General features: G+C 59.6%; 2 protein-coding genes across 7 annotated transcripts; one reads left to right on the forward strand and one right to left on the reverse strand.

The window, feature by feature from the left end:
- The first annotated feature begins 406 nt into the window (after positions 1 to 406).
- SNED1 (sushi, nidogen and EGF like domains 1) lies at positions 407 to 22,908 on the forward strand. Of its 6 annotated transcripts, none has more exons than XM_071437222.1 (33): positions 407 to 871; positions 3,626 to 3,913; positions 4,404 to 4,544; positions 5,237 to 5,399; positions 6,335 to 6,460; positions 6,572 to 6,685; positions 7,439 to 7,552; positions 7,799 to 7,912; positions 8,034 to 8,150; positions 8,416 to 8,541; positions 8,802 to 8,906; positions 9,346 to 9,459; positions 9,593 to 9,709; positions 10,156 to 10,272; positions 10,352 to 10,468; positions 10,633 to 10,746; positions 10,827 to 11,000; positions 11,165 to 11,278; positions 11,874 to 11,987; positions 12,417 to 12,530; positions 12,611 to 12,724; positions 13,316 to 13,612; positions 16,007 to 16,190; positions 16,273 to 16,385; positions 16,854 to 17,132; positions 17,505 to 17,649; positions 17,936 to 18,018; positions 18,780 to 18,866; positions 19,058 to 19,174; positions 19,536 to 19,623; positions 20,213 to 20,296; positions 20,522 to 20,560; positions 20,930 to 22,908. In XM_071437222.1, exons 1-32 carry the CDS (start codon positions 668 to 670, stop codon positions 20,556 to 20,558), a joined length of 4,335 nt encoding a protein of 1,444 aa, XP_071293323.1. In that variant the 5' UTR covers positions 407 to 667; the 3' UTR covers positions 20,559 to 20,560; positions 20,930 to 22,908. The 6 variants fall into 6 exon arrangements, with proteins under 6 accessions (XP_071293323.1, XP_071293324.1, XP_071293325.1 ...); XM_071437223.1 differs by having other exon boundaries at positions 7,442 to 7,552; XM_071437224.1 differs by lacking the exon at positions 19,536 to 19,623.
- On the reverse strand, positions 22,727 to 23,956 carry MTERF4 (mitochondrial transcription termination factor 4). Its single transcript, XM_071437232.1, has 3 exons — positions 23,574 to 23,956; positions 23,309 to 23,493; positions 22,727 to 23,229 (listed from the first exon to the last, which is right to left on the reverse strand). The coding sequence occupies exons 1-3, from the start codon at positions 23,917 to 23,919 to the stop codon at positions 22,873 to 22,875; spliced, it is 888 nt and encodes a 295-aa protein (XP_071293333.1). The 5' UTR covers positions 23,920 to 23,956; the 3' UTR covers positions 22,727 to 22,872.
- Between the last annotated feature and the right edge of the window lie 402 nt (positions 23,957 to 24,358).

Genomic DNA, 24,358 nt, shown 5'->3' on the forward strand with positions numbered 1-24,358 from the left:
AGCCTGGAGCGTAACCTAAAACACGGCATTCCTGAAAAGAATTTCCTGATAATATTTTTAGCACCTGAAAAAAAAAAAAAAATAAGGCGGGGGGGGGGGGAAAAGGAGGAGAAAAAAAAAGCCAAAAAAACAGGGAAAAAAGGGAAATGACCCAGGTTTTTATTCTTTTTTTTTTTCTCATGCAGCCCTGTGTTTTAAGGGGTCGGGGAGGCTGGGGGGAGCGGCTGGCCACGGGCTGGGGGGGGGTCTCTGTCCCCACGCGTGTTTTGGGGTGGGACAGGGGGGGACCCCCGGCCGCTCGCGCTCCTCGGGGAGCCCCCCACGGCCCCGCCCCCGAGCCCCGCCCCCCGCCCCCCGCGCTCCCATTGGCCGGCCACACCCCGACTATGCAAATGAGGCGCGGGGGCGCGGCCGGCAGGGTGAGGGCGCTCGGAGCGCTGTGGGGCTGAGGGGCCTCTGCTCCGAGCGGCGCTGAGGGCATCGCTCCGGGCTCCCCGCTCCCGGCTCCCAGCGCCCGGCTCCGGGCAGCAACAGCAGCGGCAGCAGCCGCCGCCCTCCCCGTGCCCCTCCGCGGGCGTCCTGCCCCGCCCCGCCCTGCCCTGCCCCGCCCCCGCCATGCTTCCGTGGCTGGTGCCCCCGTGAGAGGCGAGCGGCGGTGCCGACGGCCATGCAGGTCCTGGCAGGCTGGGCCGTGCTGGTGGCACTGGGCTGGTGCCTGTGGGCCGCTGCGGAGGTGCCGCTCGGGGACTTCTACCCCTTCGGGCCGGCCCAGGGCGACGCCGCCACGCGGAAGCAGGACGATGGTGGCTCCGAGCTCCGGCCCCTCTCCATCCCCTTCCCCTTCTTCGGTGCGGGGCACACCGGCCTCTATGTGAGTAACTGCCACTTATTTCTTCCTATTCCTTCTTTTTCCCTCCCTCTTATTCCCTCTTCTCTATTTCATTCTTCCTCTTCCTTTCCTCTTCTTCCCTCTTTCCTGTCCTGCTTGGATGAATCCGAGTTTCCTTGGGGGCCATCAGGTGGTGCCCCCTTCACTGGGAGCATCAGAGGAGCAGCGGTGTGCCGAGGATGGTGCGGGGGCCCTGGCTTTGGGGAGCAGGCAGGACCCCTGGGTCAGTGTGGGGGTCCCCAGGCAGGATCCTGGCCCCAGCGCCTTGGGAATGCTCACCCACGGTGGGGAGCCTGGACTGAGCCCTGCCTGGAGCCTGCATTCCCTGAGTGCCCACACCGTGCGGGACTGGCTTGGTGACATGCTGGGCGATCCTGGCAGCAGGGAGCTGGGTACATCTGGTGGGCAAGAGCCCAGGGCTGGTGTGCTGCAGCCCCTGGCTGGTGGCCCTTGCTGCAGCAAAGGGGTGTTGCTGGGGCTCTGGGTGTGATGTAGAATAAAGACAGCTGCACTTTGGGCTGCCCACTCGGCACATCTGATTCCCTTGCCTTTCCCTGCACCCACTGGGCTGCTGGGACTGTTGGTGACACACTCCCTTGCAACCCCTAAGCCACCAGGGGGGGGGACTGTGGCCAAAGAACTTGAATCATGCCTGGCCCATCGTGTCCCCTGTGGCTGTGGCCAGAGGAGCAAGCCCAAGGGCCTGGTTGTCCATGGAGTCTTTTGGGTGGTGCTGTCTTGCATCCAGAAGTGAGATTTGGGCTCCCCATGCCTATTTCCACCTGGCACAGTGAATCCTTCAGCGTCCTGATCACATCTCCCCAGTTTATTCTGGGCTTAATGATGGCCAGACCCAGGTGGCAGAGGAGAGGGCTGAGCATTGCCTTGATGCCATCCCAGAGCTGGGCTCATGTACCACTCCACTGCCTTGGCTCAGCTCAGGGGCTCCTTGGTCCTACGTGGTTGTGTTTTTCCCCTGATCAAAGCACCAGCCCTGCCATCGGGTGGGAATGATCCAGGCTTGGGGCTTGAGCCACTGCGGGAGGATAGAAGGGGCTGGGAGAAGCCAGGTGACATGATGGTTGTCCCATAGAGGATCCATACGGTAGCTCTAGGTCTTGGAGGGGCTGCAGGGATCAAAGGACAGTGCATCCCCTTTCCCTGAGCTAAAACCCCAGGGCTCTGCAGGGCCAGCTTGCCTGCCCCCAGCTCAGAAGTCCATGTGGCAGGGGCCCTCCTCTCCAGGGAGCTGCTGTCCAGGGGGACTGGCACAGGGCTGAGTTCACCTGGAAACCTCTGTTCTCAAGGGCTGCCTCCAACCACCCCCCTCCTCCTTCACAAAAACCAGCAACAACAAAAAAAGCCCTTCTTGGCTCTGGTTCTCTCCCATCTTGCTTTAATCAAGGGAAGAATGTTCCTCTGCGGACACAGTGGGGTTACGGAGGCTTTGGGAAAACAGAATCCTCTTTCCCTTAGTCACAGTAAGGACTGCCCTGTGTTCAAATGGAGGGGCTATGAACCCTCCTCAGGGACTGGGGACCTCCCCCAGGGACTGCACAAGGCCATCCCAGCTCAGCCCCCCCATGCCTCGGTGTGCTGGCAGCTGGGGTGAAAGCATTCTGGCTTCCACCTGGCTCCTGGGGATGCTGGCTCCCAGCTCCTTTTTGGCACACGAGTGTGACACCACTGCCTGCCTGCATGCCAGAGCTGCTCTCTCCAGTTGAGAGCCTCTTGCCTGTACCAGGCCCCGTTTTCCATCCTGCCTGGAGAGCTTGGCTGGAGTCTGTGTGTTCCTGCCTGTCCCACGGTCACTTGTGGGCTGGGGAACAGAGTGGCTTGGAGCTGACTGGACTGCCAGTCGTGGCGCTGTGGCAGAGTGCTGGCAGGGTCACCTCCAGGGAATTTGGGAGCTCAGGGTGAGAGCATTTCCCTTTGATCCTTGTTCAGGCAGGCAGGGGCTTTCTTCACCTTCCTCATTCCCACTGCATCCCCAAGTTGGGAGGTAGCACTCCAGGCAGCAACATCCACTAGTTCCAGTTTCCTTCCCTGGGCTCAGGCTGCCTCTGCCAGGCATCCCAGAACCCTAATTGCCCCAATTAGTAAGTACTGAGGAACAGCTTGAAATATGTCACCCTGGGGGTCTGGCATCCCCCACTTTAACGAGAGCAGCTTCGCACGGGGCGGTGGCGCTTGCTCACCTGGGGACCAGGAGCCCCTTGGCTCACCCGGAGTGCTGTGCACGCCGGTGGGTGGGAGGGAGGATGGAGCAGGGCTCCTCCCACCCTGGGCCAGTGCCCACAGCCCCCCTGCCCGCAGGGTCCAGCCCCCTGGGCTGCCTGGGAGCCGTGGGGCTGCGGAGCGAGCTCAGGGCTCTCCCCTGCCAAGAGCGGTGCCGTGAGCTGGCCCCACGCACCGGGCACTGTTTGTTTTATGCGCAGGGCTCCTGCAGTTTTTGCAGCTGTTCCCCTCCCCTGGCCCGGAGAACAGGGCTGGGTTTGTTCGGGCAGTGGCCCGCAGCCGCGCTCCAGCGAGCAGGAGGCTGGGCCGGGGGGCTGGGGCTGTTGTGGGTGCTCAGGCACGTCTCTGCTTCTAAGGACAGGAAGGGGAAGCGCTCCAATGTTTGTGGAAAGGGAAGGGGGAGAGAAAGATGAAATGGAAAGCACCTCTGAAACATGGATTCCTGCTGGCAGCAGGAGTCAGCTGTGGCCACCCGTTTCTTTCCCTTGCTCTCTGCAGGTAAACAACAATGGGATCATCTCGTTCCTGAAGGAGGTCTCCCAGTTCACACCAGTGGCCTTCCCCATCTCCAAGGACCGGCGTGTGGTTGCTGCTTTTTGGGCAGATGTGGATAATCGGCGGGCAGGTGAAATATATTACCGAGAGAGCACTGAGCAGCCCATCTTGGACAGAGCCAGCAGGGACATTGCACAGTATTTCCCTGAGTTCCCAGAGTTTTCTGCACAGTGGGTCTTCATTGCAACCTGGTACCGAGTCACCTTCTTCGGGGGCAACTCATTTTCACCAGTGAGTAGCTGAGGCAAAGCAGCCACCCCACCTGTGTGCCTTCAGTGTGGTGCCAGACCTGCCACTTGGCACGGAGCTGTTAGCAGAGCTCAGCTGCCCAGATGTTGGCCACGTTGATCGTGATGGCTCTGTCACCATACCTTGCTGTGACAGAGCAGTAGTGGGCTAGCAATACCAAACCCTCCTCTTTGTGCCATCTGGAGGCTTTACATCATCAGCCTTCTTGGGCAAAAGTGAGGCACCTTTTGCCTTCCAGATGCTCAATATCCATATTTTCCCACATTTTCCCCATTCCTCTGGGATGAGAAGCGAGCTGTTCTAGCTCAGGATCACAACAAGTTAGGATTAAAAATAATTAAACTCTAATGCCCTTGCTCATAGAGGAGGACTGGGGTTGAAGGAAACATCCCTTTGCTGAATGTAGTTTCTGTCACTTTATTTTAGGACTGGTTCATCGTCCCTCACTGCTTTCCTCCCCTCCCTGCTGCAGGTAAACACTTTCCAGATTGTGCTCATCACGGATGGCAAGCTTTCCTTCACCATCTTTAACTATGAGTCCATCACCTGGACCACGGGTATGCACGCCAGCAGTGGGGGGGACTTTGCTGGGCTCGGTGGCATCGCAGCACAGGTAAGTGGCAAATGTAGCCCCTGGGGTGCCTGGGTAGCACATCCACCTTGAGAGCTCGTGGCTCCTGTTTGGGTTTCTTGGAGGTGGAAAATCTCCCCCTGCTTGTTTTTTTTTTTTTTCTCCTTCAGAGTTCTTAAATATCTGTGTGTGCTCTGGCTCCCAAAGCTGAGACCATACAGGGGGCTTTGTTATCCTGAAACCACAGATCTTTGCCTTGGCTGCTGCTTCACAGTCCCTTTTCCTTCCTAACCTCAGCCTTTAAGAGCAGCTGCCATGGCTAGCACAGCTTTTGCTTGTAGTTTTATTTCATCCCTGTGTGTGTTGTTGTGTTAAAGGGGAAAAAAGCCAACACCCACACCCGCAAAAACCCCAGTGCCCACTTGGATGTGTGAATTTACCGACAGTTGATCCGTGCTTGGCTCCCTGCTTGCCAGCCTGCAGCAGGCAGGATGCTGCAGGTGGAGAGGAAGCAAATGGGATTTGAATTCCCAGGAAAGGACTGAGCAGGCCAAACATCCACTTCGCCCTGTAGTCCTGTCATGTGAACAGGATTGAGCGCTGGCCTGTGGCATGTGGAGAGGGAAAGTTGGTCTGAGTGGTGCCACCAGTGGTGCCACAGGACAAGAGGTGCTCCAGCTGCCTTTTCCCGTGCATTAGTGATGTCTCTTTACTCTGTGCCTTTGTCCTTCCAGGCAGGTTTTAACGCTGGTGATGGAAAGCGCTACTTCAACATCCCCGGATCCCGCACCGATGACATCGCTGACGTGGAGATGACGACAAATGTGGGTATCCCCGGGCGCTGGGTGTTCAGAATCGATGATGCCCAGGTGCAAGTGGGGGGCTGCAGCAATACAAGTAAGAGGACAGCAGTTAGGTTTACTTAACTCCCAACCCAACCCCACACTGTTCTCCAGCCCCATCTTTCCCTGCCTCAACCCCCACCTCCGCGGGGTGGAAGAGATGTCTGGAAGGGCTTTGGGGAGGGAGGGGAGGCAGCTATGTGGGGACTGTTTTCAGCACCAGCTGTGGTTGGGGATGGTACCTGTGGTTGCCCTGGGGCTGGGAACGGCTGGGAGAGCAAACGGGAAGGGGAGGAAGAGTTCTTAGTTTAAAGAAGCCTGTGGGGAGTGCTGATGGAGGCTGGGGAGGAGGTGATGTGCACAGCTGGACCCCTGCCAGCCCACTGCCAGGCAGGGCATGAGGCACCAGCACCCTTGGGGGGGGTGCATATGTCCATCAGTCCTCGTACATTGGGCTGAGCCAAATGGAGGGCTGCTGAATGCCAGCCTGCCATGTGGGGTTAGGCTGCCAGGGCCTGGTCCATGCTCCCCACTCTGGGGGTCCTGGCATGTCCCCCACAGAGCTGTTGGTCTCCGGTTCCTCATCCCCACTTCCCCCAGCCATGTTTTCCCACTCGTGCTCTGTGTGTCTTGCGTTATCGGTGGATTTTCTGTACATGGGCTCTCCCCGTCCCCTTTCCCTCTGCCCTGAATGATAAGTGAGGGCATGTTCATGTCCCCTCAGCCAGTGGAGCAGACCTCCCCCCAGCCAGGCTGCAGTCCTGTGCAGCCTCTCCCCCTTGCACAGGAGGAGTGAAACTGCCCCCTGTCCCAGGGGAGCCCGCAAGGAGCAGCTCCTGCCCCACCATCAGGCAGGCAGCCCCACGGGCTCCCCAAGCACCTGAGGGAGCTGGGCGGGTGCAGGGAGAGACCCTGGCACTGGTGTGGCTGGAAGGTGGCAGGTGAGCCCTGCCAGGGTGGGGTGACAGGGGTCACTGCCTGTTCCCACAGCCTCTGTGTGCCTGACACTGCGGCCCTGCCTGAATGGGGGGAAGTGTATCGAGGACTGCATCACGGGGAACCCCTCCTACACCTGCTCCTGCCTGGCCGGTTTTACTGGGAAGAGGTGCCATGTTGGTGAGCACTTTGCTGCAGGGAGCAGGTCTCGCTCTCAGTGTCACTGCTGCGTGCTGACAGTCTGTCTGTCCCCACCCTGAGCTCCTGTCCCCACCCGGGGCTCTGTTTCAGATGTGGATGAGTGCCTCTCCCACCCATGTCAGAACGGAGCCACCTGCCTCAACGGTGCTGGCAGGTTCACCTGCAGGTGCCCACCCGGCTTCAGAGGCAACAACTGTGAGACTGGTGAGCAGTGTGGCACTTGGAAAGCAGAGACCCCAGGCTTGAGGGGCACTTCTGCTCTTGGGAAGGCTCTTCAGACCAGGGCTCCTGCAGTAGCTGCTGGGCTCTAGCAGTTTGTGACAGCCAATTTGGATTTCAGCTTGCTTCAGGCAAAAGAAACTTTTCTCTGGCCATGAGCCTTTCCTTCTGCTGACTCTTCTGAGGGCTTTGCTCTGCACTGCTGCCAGCACTCTTCCACCACCACTCCCTTAGCCAGAAAAGCTGGCAGCCAGTGCTCAAACAAGCCTTGCAGGCCCTGCTTTTGCAGGTGATGCTCTGGTCCCAAGCTCTTCAAAGCCAGGGGAGACCCTCCCAGTGCCTGGCAGGGGCTGTGGTTACAGGTTTCCCCCACTGCTGGCCTCTGCCTGCCAGTGGAAGTGCCGCCAAAGCATTTGGCTCCCAGCAAGCTGCCGCGCCAGTGGAAAAGGCGAGAAGGGAGTTGACTTGTGGGGGAGGAAGGAAGGGAGGGAGAAATGCCCAGCAGAGCACACTGACTTCCAGGAGGTGTGGTGGGATGAAAGAGCTGAGCTGCCTAAGGATGGGTTTTGGGGACAGTCATGACTGGGGACATGGCCACTGTCTCCTGACAGAAGGTGCATGGGTGGCTCCAGTCTGTGCTCTGCCTAGGCCTGGTATCACCACATGTAGAGGGTGCCATGTGCTAATTCTGCACCTAGGCTGACATCCCTGTCCCTCTTTTTTGATGTTCTTCTGCAGCAGAATCACCATGTGAGAACAGGGTGTGCCAGAATGGTGGGAGTTGCCAGGTGGTGAACAGGACAGCAGAATGCTTGTGCCAATCAGGGTACACAGGGGAGGACTGCCAAACAGGTGGGTGACAGAAACAGGAATGGGATGGAGATGGTGATGTTTCATACCTTGGCAAGCTTCCTTCCCAGTCAGCTTCATTCCTGGATGTAGTTTTGGGAGGGGAATGTTTGGAACTGCCAATGGCCCCTGTTTTTTCTGTCCATCACCTTCACCCTCCTGAGCATCATCCAGGCTGGGAAGGAGGCACCAGGTGAGCTGGCTGTGCCCACACATGACCTGACGACCTTTCCTGGCCTCCCCTTGCAGAGGTGAATGAATGTGAGTCCAGCCCATGCCTGAACGGCGGGCACTGCATGGACCTGGTCGATAACTACACCTGTGTGTGCCTGGAGCCCTTTGTGGGACAGCGCTGCGAGACAGGTGCCTGTGCCCCAAGATGACCCACGGCAGGGACTGTGTCCCACGTGTTCTGCTGGCCATCATGGCCCTCTCCCAATCCCAGGCTCTCCTCCTGCTCACTTCCTTGCTTTCCCCTTACCAGATTCATCTTCCTGCGAGGACCGGAGTTGCCAGAACCGGCAGACGTGCAACTACATCCGCCCTGGCCGCTATATCTGCACCTGCTCCCCCGGTTATTATGGCAACAACTGCCAGTACGGTGCGTGAGGCTGTGCCTCGACCAGCCTGGCATGGGAACTGCAGTCAGGGGCACTGGGCAGGAATGGGCAAATGGCTGCAAAGGGGCTGTGTCAGTCATAGGCACTGGTGGTTGGCATGTGCAGAGCGGCCGTGGTGCTGCCAGGAGGGAACACCTTCCTGCAGGGCTGCTTGACTGTGCTGGATCCTCCAGCATGATGACCAGGACAGAGGATATTCCAGCCCCGAACTGGAGCTCTCCAGCTCAGGCTCCCCATTGCCCACAGGTGGGCCCCGCGTGCCCGGCGCCTGCCTCTCCCAGCCGTGCCAGAACGCAGGCAGCTGTGTGGAGACTGAGAGGGGCTATGTCTGTGAGTGCCAGGAGGGCTACACTGGACAGGACTGCCGAGACCGTGAGTACAGCCCAGGGGACTTGCTAGTGGGGTGCAGCACGTCAAGGGGAGCCTTTGTGCTCATGAGAGGGAGAAGTAACAGCCCCATAGAGCCTGTTCAGGGCTCTGGGATTGAGTAGGTCTGTCCTCCTGGAGGAGGCTGTGCCTGTGTGTCTGAGGGCCTCAGGGCTGCTGCCCACCTGAGTTTCCCCTGTGAGTGGCATCTGTCCTAGCCCACAAGCAGGAGAGGTCCTGGGAAGCTCCTGTTTCCTGTCTTGCAGAGCTCTCTGAGGGCTGTGAGTGTCGTAATGGGGGCAGTTGTCTGGAGGGGAACGTCACCGTCTGCCAGTGCCTTCCTGGGTTTTTTGGTCTCCTCTGTGAATTTGGTAGGTGAACGCTTCTTGCCTGCTGTGTTCATTCCCTCCAGGATGCTTGAGTCAGGCAGCCTGTGGGTCAGCAAGGAGGCACTGCCCATGCCTGGGCCTAGCACAGTGCCAGGGACACACACTGAATTTGAGCCTGGAAATATTGTCACCTGGTGAGATGGCAGTGCTTCCACTTCCATCAGCTCCTTCCCTTGGAGCTGTGCCTTGCCCAGCCTCTGCCTCAGCTCAGATCCCATGGGTGGGGAGGAAGTCGTGACCTTTGTGCACTCCCTTGCTGAAGCTCACTAAGCATCCAGGCTGGGCATTGCCATTTGCACTGTCTGTGCCAGAGGGTCTGTCCTGCCTCATTGGACCCTGCAAAGTTAGGAGACTCCTGTTTCCATGTGGGTGTCCTCCTGCCACTAACTGAAAGAGGCTGGCACTGGCCGTGTGTTTGCAGAAGTCACGACGACACCGTGCAACATGAACACACAGTGCCCGGACGGTGGGTACTGCATGGAGTATGGCGGGAGCTACCTCTGTGTCTGCCACACCAACTATGGCACCAACCACAGTAAGACTCCACAGGGATGTGGGAACAGCCCTGGGGTGGGGGTGAGCAGGGATACCCTCACCTCACCTCAAGGGAAGCTGCCCTTGTACCCCTGGCCACATGTCCTCAGTGATCCCTGTGTTTGGCTCTGCAGCGATGCCATCCCCCTGCGACTCAGAGCCCTGCCTGAATGGGGGGTCCTGCAAGGTTCACGATGACTCGTACAGCTGCGAATGTCCTCAAGGCTTCCTTGGCATGCACTGCGAGAAAGGTACCTCCACAGTGCCCCCTGTGGCCCCAGCACCTGGCACAGGTTGGGAGAAGGGCTTGGACCTTCTTGGGAGATGAACAGTTGCTTGCAGAGCTGGAAGTTGGTGCAGGTTTTCCCATCCCATCCTGTAGGGTAGAGGGAGGGATTGAATGACTCCCTTTATGACACCCAACAGTTGCAGCAGCAGATCCAGTTGTTTCCTGTACAACACCATCAGTGTTGATGTTTTTTATTTACATGCCACAACTTCTGCCCTTGGGAGCAGCCAGCTGTCTCCCAGCATCGTGCACCTGTTGGCCCCCAAGGCCCCAGCACACATCTGCACGGGTGTAGTGTTTGTGGTGTTGCAGGACCCAGGATGCAGTCAGGCTTCCCTCAGCGAGGGCTGGTGGGTGCTGGTGTGGGGCAGCAGCTCTGGGTGACCCCGCTCTGGGCTCTCTCTGCAGCCAAGCCTCGGCTCTGCAGCACGGGGCCCTGCCGCAACGGCGGCACCTGCAGGGAGGCGGACGGCGAGTACCACTGCTCCTGCCCCTACCGCTTCACCGGCAAGCACTGCGAGATCGGTACAGCCCCCCGGCCCCGCATGGGAGGAGAGGTGGCAGCTGCCCCGCCCACCGGCTCACGCCCGCCTTGTGCCCCCAGGTAAGCCGGACCCCTGTGCCTCGGGGCCCTGCCAGAACGGAGGCACCTGTTTCCACTACATCGGCAAGTACAAGTGTGACTGTCCCCCAGGCTACACCGGCCGGCACTGCGAGATTGGTAGGTTTGAGGAGGGTGTGCCACTGCCTGGGAGCATGGTGGGCGTGACTGTCAGGAGCTCGCTGCTTGCTTGGAGCCCCCTTCCTTGCAACTCTTCCTTGTGCCCTGCTGGAAGGGGAAGGGGGCTGGCTCTGGTTTCATTCCTTGTTCTGCTCTTCTTCCAGTGCCCTCCCCTTGCTTTCTTAGCCCCTGTGAGAATGGGGCTACCTGCGAGGACCTCGGAGGGGGCTATGCTTGCACCTGCTCCCTGGGCTATGTAGGGAAGCACTGCCAGTTTGGTAAGGGTCTCACACTTCCCCAGCTGGCTGGGAACCTGGGGTGCCTCTGTGGGCCCCATTCATCCCCTGTCTCTCCACAGAGGTTGACTGTGGCATCCCCAGTGAGGTGAAGCATGCCCAGGCTTCTTTCAACTCCACCAAGGTGGGCTCACTGGCTGAGTACCAGTGTGAGCTGGGCTACATCCTGAGCCAGCACAACCATCCCCGCGTGTGCCGTGTGCCAGGTGTCTGGAGCGACCCCCCCGAGTGTGATGGTGAGGAGCGCTGGGGAGTGGGCAAGCCCTGGGACACCATCCCAGTGGCCTGAGGTCAGCACCATGGTTTGGTGACCCCAGGATCTGTACTCCAGTTGTCTGCTGCCTTTCCCCTGGGATCCCTGTCCTGGGCTCATGTCTCTCCTTTGCTCAAATTTCTTTAGAGATCGACGAGTGCCAGTCGCAGCCGTGCCAGAACGGTGGCCAGTGCAAGGATCGTGTCTCTGCCTTCCTGTGCTTGTGTGAGCCAGGTTACACCGGCCACCACTGCGAGCTGGGTAAGAGACCATGCTCCGGGACTGTCACAATCCCTCCCTCACCCTCCACCCTTGGGAAAGCCCCAGTGGATTGCAAAGGAGCTAGGTTACCAGGAGCTGTGTGTGCTTGGATCAGCCTGAGGCAAAGGCTACTTTCCCAGGGCTCCCAGCCAACTGTAGGGTTTTCCACCAGGGAGACACTGCTCCTATTTGGGGACAATGAGCAATGTGGGAGGTGGTGGGATTCTGGCAGGTGGCTCCAGTCCAGCTCCCTGAGATCTGGCAGAGGACAGTGGTAGGAGAAGGTGGGCTGTTGGAAGCTAGGTGAGGGGACATGACACAGGCACCCTATGGGATGGATGCTCTTGGCACAGCCCCACACCGCCAGTTGTCCCCAGGTGTCCCTGAAGGAATGTCTCCATGCCGTATTCTTCAGGAGCAGGGCTGAGGCAATGGACATCCAGGAGCAGGGATGTTCCTGGCCACTGGGCTTGGGGAAGCAAATGACATGGCAAGGGTCCATGCCCAGTGGGAGAAGTGCTGCTCTCCAAGCCCCTGTCCCTAGCACCAGCCATCTCTGTGCTGAGCTGGTGCCTTTCTTCCCACCGGACCCCAGATGTTGACGAGTGCCAGTCGGAGCCCTGCAAGAACAGTGGGACCTGCCAAGACCTCCCTGGGTCCTTTGCTTGCTCCTGTCCTGAGGGCTTCCTGGGCAGCCAGTGTGAGACAGGTAGGGGCTCTCCCTTCCTTGGGGTCAGTGGGAGGCTGGACTGTGGCACCAGGACACTGCCAGGGCTGGCACCATGCTGGGTGGCTGGTTGCTGTCTTGGACACCTTGAGCCCAAGCCAACACCTTGTTGCTCGTTGTTGCACCTCCTTGCCTGTAGTTTTGGGGGCAGAGCTGAAACTGCTCTGAGGGGGAAGGAACAAGGAATGAAGTGTCCACCAGTGATGGACTCCCTTTCCAAGGTGTCCACCCCTTCCTGGGGGTGGGGGACCATGGTGTACAGTGAGGGTTTCAGTGTCCAGCCCAGCTGTGCCAAACTCTGGGCAATGCATCTGCCCTGCTGCCCCCTCGGGGGTCTGTCACTGTTGCTCGTTCATGGAGGCTGGGAGGTGGCTACTGGCATGCTCACTGTTGGCCTTCTTCCCCCTCCAGAAGTGGATGCCTGTGAGTCAGACCCTTGCCAAAATGGAGGGGAGTGTGAGAGCTACGGGGGCTCCTACCTCTGTGTGTGCCCAGAGGGTTTCTTCGGCTACCACTGTGAGACAGGTGAGGCAGGAGGGCAGCACAGGGTGGCCCCGGCATCAGGGGCACTGCTGACACTGCCAAACCTGGCACCTCTCCCACAGCCAGTGACCCATGCTTCTCCAGCCCCTGTGGGAGCAGAGGCTACTGCCTGCCCAGCAATGGCACCCACAGCTGCACCTGCAAAGTCAGCTACACAGGCAAGAACTGCGAAAAAGGTAAAGGCCCTCAGCAGCAGCACCAGGACATGATGTGAGGCTTGACACCAGCCTGGCAGTGCCCACCACCCACCCACGAGGGGCTCAGCACCATCTGGGACCAGCAGCACTCCTTGAGTTGGGCAGGGCTGGGGGCTCGCCCTGGGTGGGGGGGGCAGCCTGTGCCCCACCAGTGCCATGGGTGGGTGCTGGCATGCTGAGTCGCTGCCACCGGTGCCGAGCTTGGCACCGGGACACGGGGGACAGATTTCCCCTGCAGCAATGGCAATCCCTCGGATGCCCTCAGGAGGGGAGGCGGAGGCGTCTGAGCCTCTTGGCACTGGCCTCCCCCGAACCCCTCGCCCCATCCCGCAGTGACCACAAGTGCTTGGCCACCAGTGATACCAGGGAATGCTCCTGGCACCCTGGCTCCTCCTGTGCCCACTGAGCCAGGGCTGGCTTACACCCAGAGAGCCCCTGCCAGGTGTGCCAAGCGAGACGAGCGAGGACCTCGTCCTCTTATCGCCGCTGTTCTGCCGCTTGCTGACAGGGTCTGTTCTCTAAAGATTCATGGCATTACCTCTCCCCTTTGCTTTTGCACACACCCTGAAGAATTGCTGCCACCAACCTCATTAAAGGTGGAAAGGGTGGAGGACACTGGTGTGTTGATTTCTTGGCACCCACCTGAGGACGCAGCTGCCAGGCAACTCATTGACGGCTACGCCGTGACGTACGTATCCCTCGACGGCTCTTACCGCAGGACAGATTTTGTGGACCGAAGTCGTTCTGCCCACCAATTGCGGGCACTAACCTCCGGCAGAGCCTACAATATTTCTGTCTTTTCAGTCAAACGCAACGTGAACAACAAGAATGATATCAGCAGGCCCGTCATGCTCACCACGCGCACTAGTGAGTAGCGTCCCCAGGGGGAACACGTGTGACCCTGTTCACAGGGGTCCGAGGATGAGGGAAGAGACAAGGATCTGACTCCATGTTTCAGAAGGCTTGATTTATTATTTTATGATCTATTTTATATTAAAACTATACTCAAAGAATAGAAGAAAGATTTCATCAGAAAGGCTGGCTAAGAATAGAAAAAGAAGGAATGATAACAAAGGCTCGTGGCTTGGACTCTCTGTCTGAGCCAGCTGGACTGTGATTGGCCATTAATTAGAAACAACTGCATGACACCAATCACAGTTCCACCTGTTGCATTCCACAGCAGCAGATAATCATTGTTTACATTTTGTTCCTGAGGCCTCTCAGCTTCTCAGGAGGAAAAATCCTAAGGAAAGGATTTTTCATAATAGATGTCTGTGACAATCACGGTCACGAGCGTGCGTGGCCCCTGCAGGTGCCAGGGTTTGTGCTGCCACCTCCAGCCTGCCACCAGCTCCAGCATGGTATCAAACCTGGCAGGCTTGCTGGTGCAGATCCTAAAATCCAGCTGGGGGCCTCTGGAAAGTGCTTGACACAGAGAATCGCTGTTTTCTTTGCTGTGAGTAAAAGGCCTGATGCCCTGTGGCTCACCCTGTCCAGGGGCTGTAAGGGAGCTTGAAGTGGGGATTGCTCCTGAGCCCTGTTCATTGGGGCCAGGCTGTCCTGCTCCTTATCACTGTGCCCAGGAGAACATGAGGAGCCCCTGTGCAAGGCAGGCAGTGGGGCTTCTGCAATCCTGTGAACCAATCCTGACATACTGCTGGGCTTGGTGTAGGAACATGCCAGCAAGGGCAGGGGCTGTCAGGGACCTCTGCTCCATGGGCAGAGGAAGGGGCACAGTGATGCCTCTGGGCCATGGACAGGCAGAGTTTTGATCCCACTTCCTAAGGCAGGCAGGTGTGGAAATCAAATGCAAAGAGGATGGAGGGGATTAGGAAAGCAGATGGCCTCTGAGGAGAGAAGAATGGGGTGGTAAAGCCCCATCTCTCACAGCAGGCTGAGACCAAGTGAAGCCCAGGGGAGGAGATGGCAGCATAATGCTGGGCACAGCAGCTCATGGGGCCTCAAGCCACAGCTGGATGCTGAGATCAGGATAGCCACCTGAAGTGTGCCATGGACTTAGCAGTCACTAGTGGGGTTCCCCAGGGCTTGGTTTGGGGCCAGTCCTGTTTAACATATTTGCTGATAGTCTGGACCTAGGGATTTTGTGTACCCCTCAGTAAATTTGTAGCCAACACCAAGTTGGATAGGAGTGTTGATCTGCTTGAGGCTAGGAGGGCTCTGCAGAGAGACCTTGGCACACTCAAAGGGCTGAGGACAACAGCATGATGTTCAATCAGGACAAGTGTTGAGTCCTGCACTTGGGTCACAGCAGCCCCCTCAGCTCCAGGCTGGGGGAGGAGTGAAGAGCTCTTCAACAGAAAGCACTTGGGGGTGCTGGTTGACAGCTGGCTGAACATGAGCCAACAGTGGGCCCAAATGGCTAAGAAGGCCAATGGCATCTTGACCTGTATCAAGAGCAGCAGCATGGCCAGCAGCACCAGGGAACTGGGCATCCCTCTGCACTTGGCATTGTTGAGGCTGCAGTGCATTCAGTTCTGGGCCCCTCTCTTTGAAAAGGACATTGAGGCACTGGAGCATGGCCAGAGAGGGCAACAAGGCTTGTCAGGGGTCTAGGAAACATACCTTGTGAGGAACAGCTGAGAGAGCTGGGTTTGTTTAGCCTTGAGAGGAGGAGGCTCGGGGGGACCTCATAACTCTCCAAAACTCCCTGACAGGAGGTTGTAGTGTGGTGGAGGCTGGTTTCTTCTGTCATGCCTGCAGAGAGAGAACAAGAACTAATGGCCTAAAGCCAAGACAGGAAATTCACATTAGATAGTAGTAAAGAATGTTTCACTCTTTGGGTGGTCAAACATTGGAATCAGATATCCAGGGAGGTGGTAGAGTCACCATCCCTGGAGGTGTTTGGGAGGCATCTGGATCTGGTGCTGAGTGATGTGGTTTAGGGGTTATAGTGACAGTGCTGGCAGGATGGTTTAACTGGATGATCCTAGGTCTCTTCCAGCCTTGTTGATCCTATGGTTAGGGCCGGGCCTGGGCACTGCAGCCCCTTTGGAGCTGGGGCAGAGGGGACAACCTCAGCGCTGCTTTGAGAAGCCCAAGGCCCTGTGGGTGGGCAGACAGATGTGCCTCCCAGCTGCCTGGAGACTGTGAGGAGAGCATGAGTTCAGTGGGAGAGGTGGCACTGAGCTGTTCCACTGGGGAAGGTGATGCAGAGGTGCCAGCAGGACGCCCTTGGGGGCACACAGGGAAGGGAGGGGGTGACCCACGGTGACCGCAGTGCTCTGTGCTTGCTCCGGCCAGGGCCGCGCCCGGTGGAAGGCTTTGAGATCAGCAATGTGACTGCCAGTGCCATCACGGTGCAGTGGGCTCTGCACCGCCTGCAGCACTCCACTGTCAGTAGGGTCAGGGTCTCCATCCGCCACACGGGGGACCTGGCAGCCCGCACCGTGGAGCTGAACAGCAGCGTGGCCAAGTACACCTTCCTGTGAGTGCCTGCTGCTGGGTGCCAGGGCTCTGCCTCCCTCAGCTTGCCCTGCTTACCCCTTCCCACCCTTTTTCCTGCACAGGGACCTGCAGCCAGGAGAGAGATATATCATCCATGTCACAACGCTGAGCGGCCTGGGAGTGGAAGACCACCCCTCAGAGAGCCTGGCCACAGCCCCTTTTCATGTGTGGACAAGTGAGTGAGGTTGTCTTTGCCATCCTGGCTTGGCAGGAAAGCTGTGGGGAGGGAGAGGTGTGGGAGCTGCCAGACTGTCTGGCCAGCACAGCAAACAGGAGGTGTGCAGGCAGGGCTGGGGAGGCCAGGAAAGACTCTGGCATGTCCTCCCCTGCCAAATGTTGTTCAGTCTCTGAGACCAGCATGAGCCCAGCCCCATGCATGGATTCATCCCTTGCTGTCTGGCAGTCAGAAGGCAAGGGTGGGTGCCAGGGTGCAGTGAGGCTCTGCCTGTCTTGGCAAGGACCAAGTGTTGAACATCCCCTCACTGTGCATCCCCTGGCTGGAGCAGGCTCGGGGCTGGCCTGGGCAGTGCCAGGCAGGCTGGGCCCTGGCACGCTGGTATAAGGTGATGTGAGCAAGGAGGACAGTGACCATCAAGGGACCCCAGCTCTGACCACTTTCCTCCCCATCCCCTGCCTGCTGCAGGGCCTCTCCCTCCACAAAACCTCACTGCCTCCCACGTCACCGCCACCTCGGTGTCCATGGCGTGGGAGCAGCCGCCTGCTGGCACCATGGAGGGGTACATCATCAATGTCACCACGGCTCAGAGCGTCAAGAGCCGCTACGTGCCCAACGGGAAGCTGGTGTCCTACACGGTGCGGGACCTGCTGCCAGGGCAGCGCTACCACCTGTCCCTGACAGCTGTGCAGAGCACGGAGCAGGGCCAGCTGCACAGCGAGCCCATCCACCTCCACGTCAGCACCTGTAAGTGCTCCCGGGCTCTGCTGGGCTGTGGGGGCAGTGGCATGGCAGGGAAGGGGGTAGGGGGTTGAAAGCAGTTGGCCAAGAGGGTGACAAGCCCTGCACTGTGACAAGCCCTGCTGCCCCAGCACTGGGTGTCTGCAGCAGGCTGTGGGGACAGGACACAGCTCCACTGGAATGGGAGGTGGGGGCTGTAGGGTTAGCGAAGAGCAGACACAGAGCTCCAGCTTGGTCATGGGCACCTGCATCCCCTGTGTGTGGAGAGTGTTTGTGGCACCTGCATCCCCACTTGGCAGCCTGGGGGTGATGGGACTGGCTGGGAGGTCGGTTGCTGGCTCACACTGCCTCTATTAAGCCTCATCCTTTGGTCTGCAGTGCAGAGGGATGGGGCTCCAGAGAGGCGGTGGAGCCAAGCTGGGCACCCCCGGGTCCTGCGGAACAGGCTGCCCCCAGCCTTCCTGCCGGAGCTCCGCCTGCTGGCAGATCACGACACGGCTGAGGAGCCCTCGCCTGCCCCCAGGTAGGCACTGCCTCAGCTCTTCCTCTGGGCCCAAGCACTAGGCTGAGCCAGTCCCTTTTCCCAGCTTCCATGCCCAGGTGTGTGCAGGGTCGAGCCGTGCTCCTGCTGGGGTGCAGCCTCTTGCCCACCCACTGGGGTTCTCAGCCAGGCCCCTTACCCTGAGAGCAGTTCCCCCATGGGACTTGCACAGAGCCTGATGCCACCAGTGAATGCTTTATACAGCTGCCATGAGCCCCAGCACCCAGAGCCTGCAGTGCCCTGTACCCTCATGGCTCTCCTGTCCCAGGTTCACGGAGCTGGTGGATGGCAGAGGGAGGATCAGTGCCAGGTTTGGCCCTGCACTGGGAAGATCCATCACTGTGAAAACACGTAAGTGCTCCTGTGCCTTTGTGTCCTGCTCCTGTCAGCAGTACCATCTCCTGCAGCTCCCTGAGAGCTGAGGTGGCAGCCAGGCAGGCTGCAGGAGGGCTGGGGGAGCTGTAGAGGAGGGTGGAGCCCTCTCACCTGGCCCTGGGCAGGCAAACATCTGCTCTGCTTGTTAGACCCCTGCCTGAGGAGAGGGGTGACTGGCTGGGAGAGCCCAGAGAAGTCCCCTTGCTGATGGGAGGCAGTGCTGACTGTGCCTGCCCCTTTTTCCTGCCAGCAGCAGCAGGGGCCTGAGCAGTGGCTCCATAGCCCTCCAGAGCAGCCCCTACCTGCCCAGCAGCCTCAGCCCCCACTGTCAAGAGCAGCCTCACACCTGAGGAGGGTCCTGGGTGAGAAACCCCTCACTAGTCAGACCTAGCCCCCATTTTCCATCCCCAGAAGACTGGGAACCAACCCAAGTGCCAACCCAAGAGACCCTAGAGCAAACTCCACACCATGGGATGGGGAAGGGGCCTGGCACACCTGAGGACGGCCCTTGGCCTCACTGCACATCCTGGTTCTGCCAAAGAATCTCTGTCCCAGCCCCTTCCAGGAGATGTGAGAGTGTCATCCCAATTCTAGGGATGCCAGCTGGGGAGGGCTAAAGCACTGCCTCAGGCCTCAGCAGTGCCCCAAGGCTGCAGGCAGGCTGGATCCCCTTGGAGGGGCTGCCTTTGGGTCTGGCTCTGGCCTGGAAGGTGACATTTAATCCTCTCATTGTCCAGAGCCAGAGGCTCCAGTGAAGCTGGAGAACACAGAGGTGTCCAGCTGGGACAGTCTGGCACTGCAGCTGCGTGAGGCAAAGAGCAAGAGTAAGTCCCAGGGGGAGACCCACAGCAGCAGGAACCAGCCCTGGCCCCACAGGCAACCTGCTCAGCACCAGCCTGCCCTCCTTGGAGGGCACCCCTGCCCACCTGCTCTTCCTGGGAGCACCCTGGCAATGCCAGGGCCTTGGCAGGGCTGAGCTGTGCCCTGGGCTCTGATGGTCGAGCGTGTTTTGCAGGAGAGGGGCAGAACTGCTCCAAGAATCCCTGCAGGAATGGAGGCACCTGCACCCGAGATGAGGAGTCCTTCCACTGTGCCTGCCGCCCGGGCTTCAAGGGCCGGCTCTGCCAGCTGGGTGAGTGCCACGCCGTGCCCGAGGGCCAGGCTGCTGGCTGTCCCTCACACAGCATGTCCCCTAGCATGCAGGTCACCCAGCACACCCTGCCAGCTCCCACAGTGCCCAGGCTTTGCTAGAGATCTGTGTTGTGCTGGCAGCCGAGAGAGGGGCTGGGCTCTGCTCCTGGCTGAGCTCTCTGCCAAGCCCCTGCCTTACCCAGAGAGTTGTGTAGGCAGTGTGAGGCTGGGGGCTCTGCTTCTGCTGCTGGGTCAGCTGTGTTGAGGCCAGGGGGGCCTCAGCAGCCCCTTGCCCCAAGGCACAGGCAGGCAGGGCCAGGGATGGGCTCAGTGATAGCTCCCCTCTCCTATTCCCCAAGCAGCCTGCAAGAAGGTGCCACACTCGTGCACGCGGCTGTACTCGGAAACCAGGGCATTCCCAGTGTGGGAAGGAGGCACCTGCCACTATCTGTGAGTACTGCCTGCAGGTGATGCTGCCCCCTTCCCCCTGTGCTCTGAGCTGGGGATGTCTCCCTGCAGCTCGGCTCTGGGGAAGGGACAGCGAGCTCAAGGCCGTCTCCAACCCCAGCTGGCAGTTGCCCCCTCCCCAGCAGGCTGAGCAGCCTGGCGTGCCCCTGTGCCCTCCCCCAGCTGTGCATCAGGGCAGGGTGGGGCTGAAGTGACAGCCCCATCCTGGTGTTACCCACCCACGTGGCAGCAAGGTTGGATTTGGTGTGTGTGACCCCCAGACAGCAGCAGATCCCACCCAGCTCCTGGCTGCCTCTCTATCTGTGAGCAGAGGGCTGGGGGAGCCCTGATGCAGTGCCAGGGCAGGGGGGGTTCTGCTCTGTCCCTGGCCCCCCTGTGATGGAGGCACAAAGGCCTGGCTGGGATCAGTCCTCCAGCACAGCAGAAAAAATCTGGGGGAAATCTGGTCCCATTCCTGCCAAGGTTGGCTACTGCAGCCTGGAAGGAAATAGGGGAAATACCCAGACTTCCCCTTCACTCTCATGAAAACACATCTCCCCCTTTTGTTCCCCCATCTCCACTGTGTGTGCAGGTCCAGGAGAGTCTACAAGGTACACCAGGATATCTGCTACAAGGAGAGCTGTGAGAGCACCACTTCCAAGAGGACAAGCAGCAGGTACAGCCCACAGCAGCCCCACTGGATGTGCCAGCCTTCCTGTGATCCTGGGCAGGGGGATTGGCTGGCTGCTGTGTCCCAGCATGCAGGGGGACCCCCAGGCTGGGGGTGGACTGCTGAGGGGTGCAGACATGACCAAGGCATGGATGCCAGTGCTGTGTGTTTGCCTGTGGGCATTGGCCAAGGGGCATGGGGCTGACACTGCTGTCCTCCCTTCTCTTGCAGAAAGCCAAGCAACAGTCACACACTGAAGAAGCCATAGAAGTAAGTACCAGCTCCAGCCCTCCCCAGATGCAGGCAGGGGCAGTTCTCGTGCAGGGAGTCAGGGAGATGGGTGCAGGCCAGGGCACAACCCTGGCTCATGCCACCATGTCCAGGGGGTGTGAGGGCTTATGGCTGAGGGCTCCCTGGTGGCTGGGGTAGAGAAGCAGGAGTCAATGCTCTGCTTCCCCCTGGCTCTGTAGCTCCATATGAGCAAGAGATTCCTGCATAAAAAGTGCCAGGCAAAGGCTGGAGTCCTGGAGGCAGCAGGTCCCCTCTCTCAGCACAAGGTGGTGCACAGGGTGGGAAGAGAGAGGCAGGGCATCTGCCAGACTCTGCACACCAGCTCATTTTACTCCTGCTCCTCCACAGGGCTTAAAGCAGTAGAAGCTTCGTCCTTCCACATCTAAGGGCTTTTTGAACACCAGGAAGATCAGATCTGCTCACTGGGTTGAACACAGCAGGGGAGCCGTCCTGCCTGGTGTCAACCTCTCCCTCTCCTCCAGCCCATTAGGGACACGCAGCTGGATCAGCACACTGAGTAGTGCTCCCTTTCCCCCTGCTGGCCCAGCACTGCCTTTGCTGGCCCCCTCTCTGCCCCTGAGGAGCTGAGCACCCCCCTTGAGGGGGCCAGCCCTGCTCAGCACCCCCAGCCACTCTGCACAAGCCACGGGCTCCCCGCTTCACTCAGGGATCAGCCCAGCCCCTTGCCAACAGCATCTGCACCAATCTGTTTTCATAATCCAAGGTTATAAATTACCTATAACCCTCAAATAAAACAGTTTAATGCAGACCAAAAAGCTTTAGCCATCACCTGAAATCTGGCCCCCAGAAACATGCTCTGAGGAGCAGCCTCTGTAGATGAGTTAGAAATGGTGAGCAGCTCCGAGTGGTGAGGCGAGCACGGGCAGTAGAGGAGCATTCCTGTTCCCTCTGCTCTAGCAGGGGAAACTGAGGCAGCTTCTACTGCCTGCCTTTTTTCTTTGCTTTGTACACAAGCCCTGCTTTTAACCAAATTTGCAGCTCAGAAACCAACAGAGCACCTAAAAAGAATTTAAAATGTGATCTGTAGGGTGAAATCTGTCAGCTGAGGCATGCCAGTGGTCGCCTCCCCACCAGTGCAGGGCACAGCAGAGGCTTGGTGAGGAAGCCAGCCCCACACTCCATCCCCTTGCACTGCACTTCCCTGTGGCACCTGTGCTGCAGGGTTATGTGGAGGAGAGGACCAAGCACCCAGCACTGCAGCAGGGCAGGCAAGGAAAGAAAAAGTGTAGCTTAGAAACGTTCCTAGTTTTTGTGAGTTTGTATGACAACACTAGTTAAACATAGATTTGTGTATTAACGTACACGGTGTATATTATAAATTAACACATACCAGAGATATATCACAGTTATGGTATAGAGTGTCATGGCCCCAGCAGAGTGGGATTGTTCTGGTGGGGAGGGCCTCCCCTCCTGCCAAGCAGGGCTCTGTTGCTCAGCCACGTGTCTCAAACAGCAGCTTGGAAGATGCTCTCAGAGCAGGGCAGGCCCAGGAGTTGCAGTGCTCCTGCCACCACCCTCTTCCTCCTGGAGCAGTGTAACAGTGCTCAGCCTGGGGGCAGGGACAGTGTGAAGCCAAGAGCAGCTGGCCAGTGTGCTGCTCCCCTCCTGCACCACCTCCAGCTCTGCTCCCACAGGACAGACAGGCCTTGTTTTCCTCCAAGGCTGCCTGGTCCTGCTCCAGCTGCCTGGCAAGCACAGCAGCCCTGCCTTCCCAGGGCAGGAGAAGCAGCCAGCCCTCCCCAGCAGGAAGAGCAGGGCAAGGGGAAACCCAAACAGGAGAGTTTGGAGCTGTGGTCTGAAAGTATTTGCACCCCTGCTCTGTCAGCCACGAGATCAGCACTGACATGGGCTGTGGAGGTGGAGGTGGCCCTGCCATGGGACAGTTCTGTATCCACAGGAGTTGTCCCTACAGCACCAGGCAGCCTGGTCCCACTGCCAGCCAGCAGAGCAGCCCACAGCTCCTGTCCCACAGCTGGCTCAGTATGTAATGCAGCCAGAAGGTTTTAACCTAGTCTTGGAAATAAATTAGGGGGTTTTGTTTGATTTTTTTTTTAATAAAAACACTTTATGGAAACTGTTTTGTTTTGGGTTTTTCTAAGTAGTTGGTCAAGGAGGAGGAATGAGTGTTGTATTTGACAGATGGGATTTATTGGTACCCCACCCATGGGGCCCTGCACCCACCCCAGCTTGTGCTGGAGTGGGGTGGGAGCCCAAAGCCCCCAGTGTGAGTGCAGCAGCGGGGAGGGCTGGCACCTCACAGCCTCACCTCCTCACTCCCGGGCTGTTTTACTTTCATCACTGTCCAAATCATCATCATCCTCTGTGTACAGTGCATCCACATCCTCCTCTTCCTCCTTCTCCTCCTCCTCTCGAGCCAGCAGCTTCTTGAACACCTCAAACTCCTCTGGGGTAGAGTAGGCCAGGCTGGCCAGGAAGTCTTTCTCCGGGAGCTGCAGGATGTCCTTCAGTTTTGGGTTACTAATTTGGGTCTGTCCTTTGTGTGGGGTCTCGTAGAGCCCCCGGCGCTCCAGGAAGATGTGGCGATTCCGGAGCTCGGCAAAGGGCATTTGGAAGAGCCGAGCCTTCACCATCTCCTTCTGCTGGACCCCCATTCTGAAGTAGGCGTACTGCGGGGGGAACGGGGGGTGTCAGGCACAGCCCTATTCCCGCAGCCGGCTCTGCAGGAACGCGGCTCCCGCTCCTCACCTGGAACTGGTGATGGAGGGTGCGCGGCTCCTCCAGCAGGACGGCGGGGCAGGTCCCCAGCACCTCCCGCAGCTGCTCCGCCGTGAAAAGGCATCGCTCCCGTAGCAGCCGCACCGCCGCCTCCAGCCTCCTCCGGGGCACGTGGAACAGCTGGGGACAGCGGCTCAGGGCCCGCTGCAGCCGCCCTGCGGGCAGCACCAGCTCAGCGGGCACGGCTCAGCGGCAGAGCCCCGCTGTCCCCCCGCGGCCCCGCTCCCTGCCCTACCTCCGTCCAGCCCCAGGCGCCGCAGCTCCTCGGCGCGCTCCCGGAGCCGCTCCGTGGGCAGCCGCAGCAGCGCCGGGCTCCGCTCCAGCAGCGCCAGGGCGGCCTCGGCGCTCAGCCCGAGCAGCAGCAGCTGCGCCGCCGCCGCCTCCCGGTGCTCGGGGCCGAGCCGGGGCTGCAGCGCCTGGAGCCGCCGGGCCTGCTCCTGGCTGAAGCCCATGGCCCGCAGCGCCGCCAGCTCCCCGCAGCCGCGCCGAGAGCACGGCCCGGGGGCGGCGGGGAGCGCCCGGCCCGGCCCCAGAGCCCGCCCGGCGCCGCGCAGCAGCAGCAGCAGCAGCCGCCCCGCCATGGCCGCGGCCGCGGAGGGGCCGGGCCTGCCCCGCTCCGCCCCGGCCCGGAACGGCCGCGATCCCGCCCTGGGCAGCGCCGCGGGATCGGGAGAAGGGGCGGGGTGGGAGCCGGGCCCAGCACGGCCCCTCCGGGCAGGCAGGGGTGGAACACGGGGGGCAGCTACAGCCCGGTGCCCTCAGCAGAGAGAGGGCAGGAACAGCCCGGTGCCCTGTGCAGAGAGGGGGCAGGAACAGCCCGGTGCCCTGTGCAGAGAGGGGGCAGGAACAGCCCGGTGCCCTCAGGAGAGAGGGGGCAGGAACAGCCCGGTGCCCTGGGCAGAGTGAGGGCAGGAACAGCCCGGAGCCCGGGGCAGAGAGGGAGCAGGAACAGCCCGGTGCCCTGGGTAGAGTGAGGGCAGGAACAGCCCGGTGCCCTCAGGAGAGAGGGGGCAGGAACAG

Source organism: Agelaius tricolor, unplaced genomic scaffold (genome assembly GCF_023055355.1).
Source record: "Agelaius tricolor isolate 1412-34295 unplaced genomic scaffold, bAgeTri1.0.p SCAF_12, whole genome shotgun sequence".
NCBI classification, from domain to species: Eukaryota; Metazoa; Chordata; class Aves; order Passeriformes; family Icteridae; genus Agelaius; species Agelaius tricolor.

What these genes read in the sequence shown, in the direction of transcription:
- SNED1 (XM_071437222.1), top strand. Translation starts at nt 668, where the DNA reads ATGCAGGTCCTGGCAGGCTGGGCCGTGCTGGTGGCACTGGGCTGGTGC. An exon ending in TCGGTGGCATCGCAGCACAG is followed by an intron (nt 4,545 to 5,236) that starts GTAAGTGGCAAA and finishes TTGTCCTTCCAG; the next exon opens with GCAGGTTTTAACGCTGGTGA. An exon ending in GGGGGGCTGCAGCAATACAA is followed by an intron (nt 5,400 to 6,334) that starts GTAAGAGGACAG and finishes CTGTTCCCACAG; the next exon opens with CCTCTGTGTGCCTGACACTG.
- MTERF4 (XM_071437232.1), bottom strand. Translation starts at nt 23,919, where the DNA reads ATGGCGGGGCGGCTGCTGCTGCTGCTGCTGCGCGGCGCCGGGCGGGCT. An exon ending in GCGCCTGGGGCTGGACGGAG is followed by an intron (nt 23,494 to 23,573) that starts GTAGGGCAGGGA and finishes TGCTGCCCGCAG; the next exon opens with GGCGGCTGCAGCGGGCCCTG. An exon ending in CCCTCCATCACCAGTTCCAG is followed by an intron (nt 23,230 to 23,308) that starts GTGAGGAGCGGG and finishes TTCCCCCCGCAG; the next exon opens with TACGCCTACTTCAGAATGGG.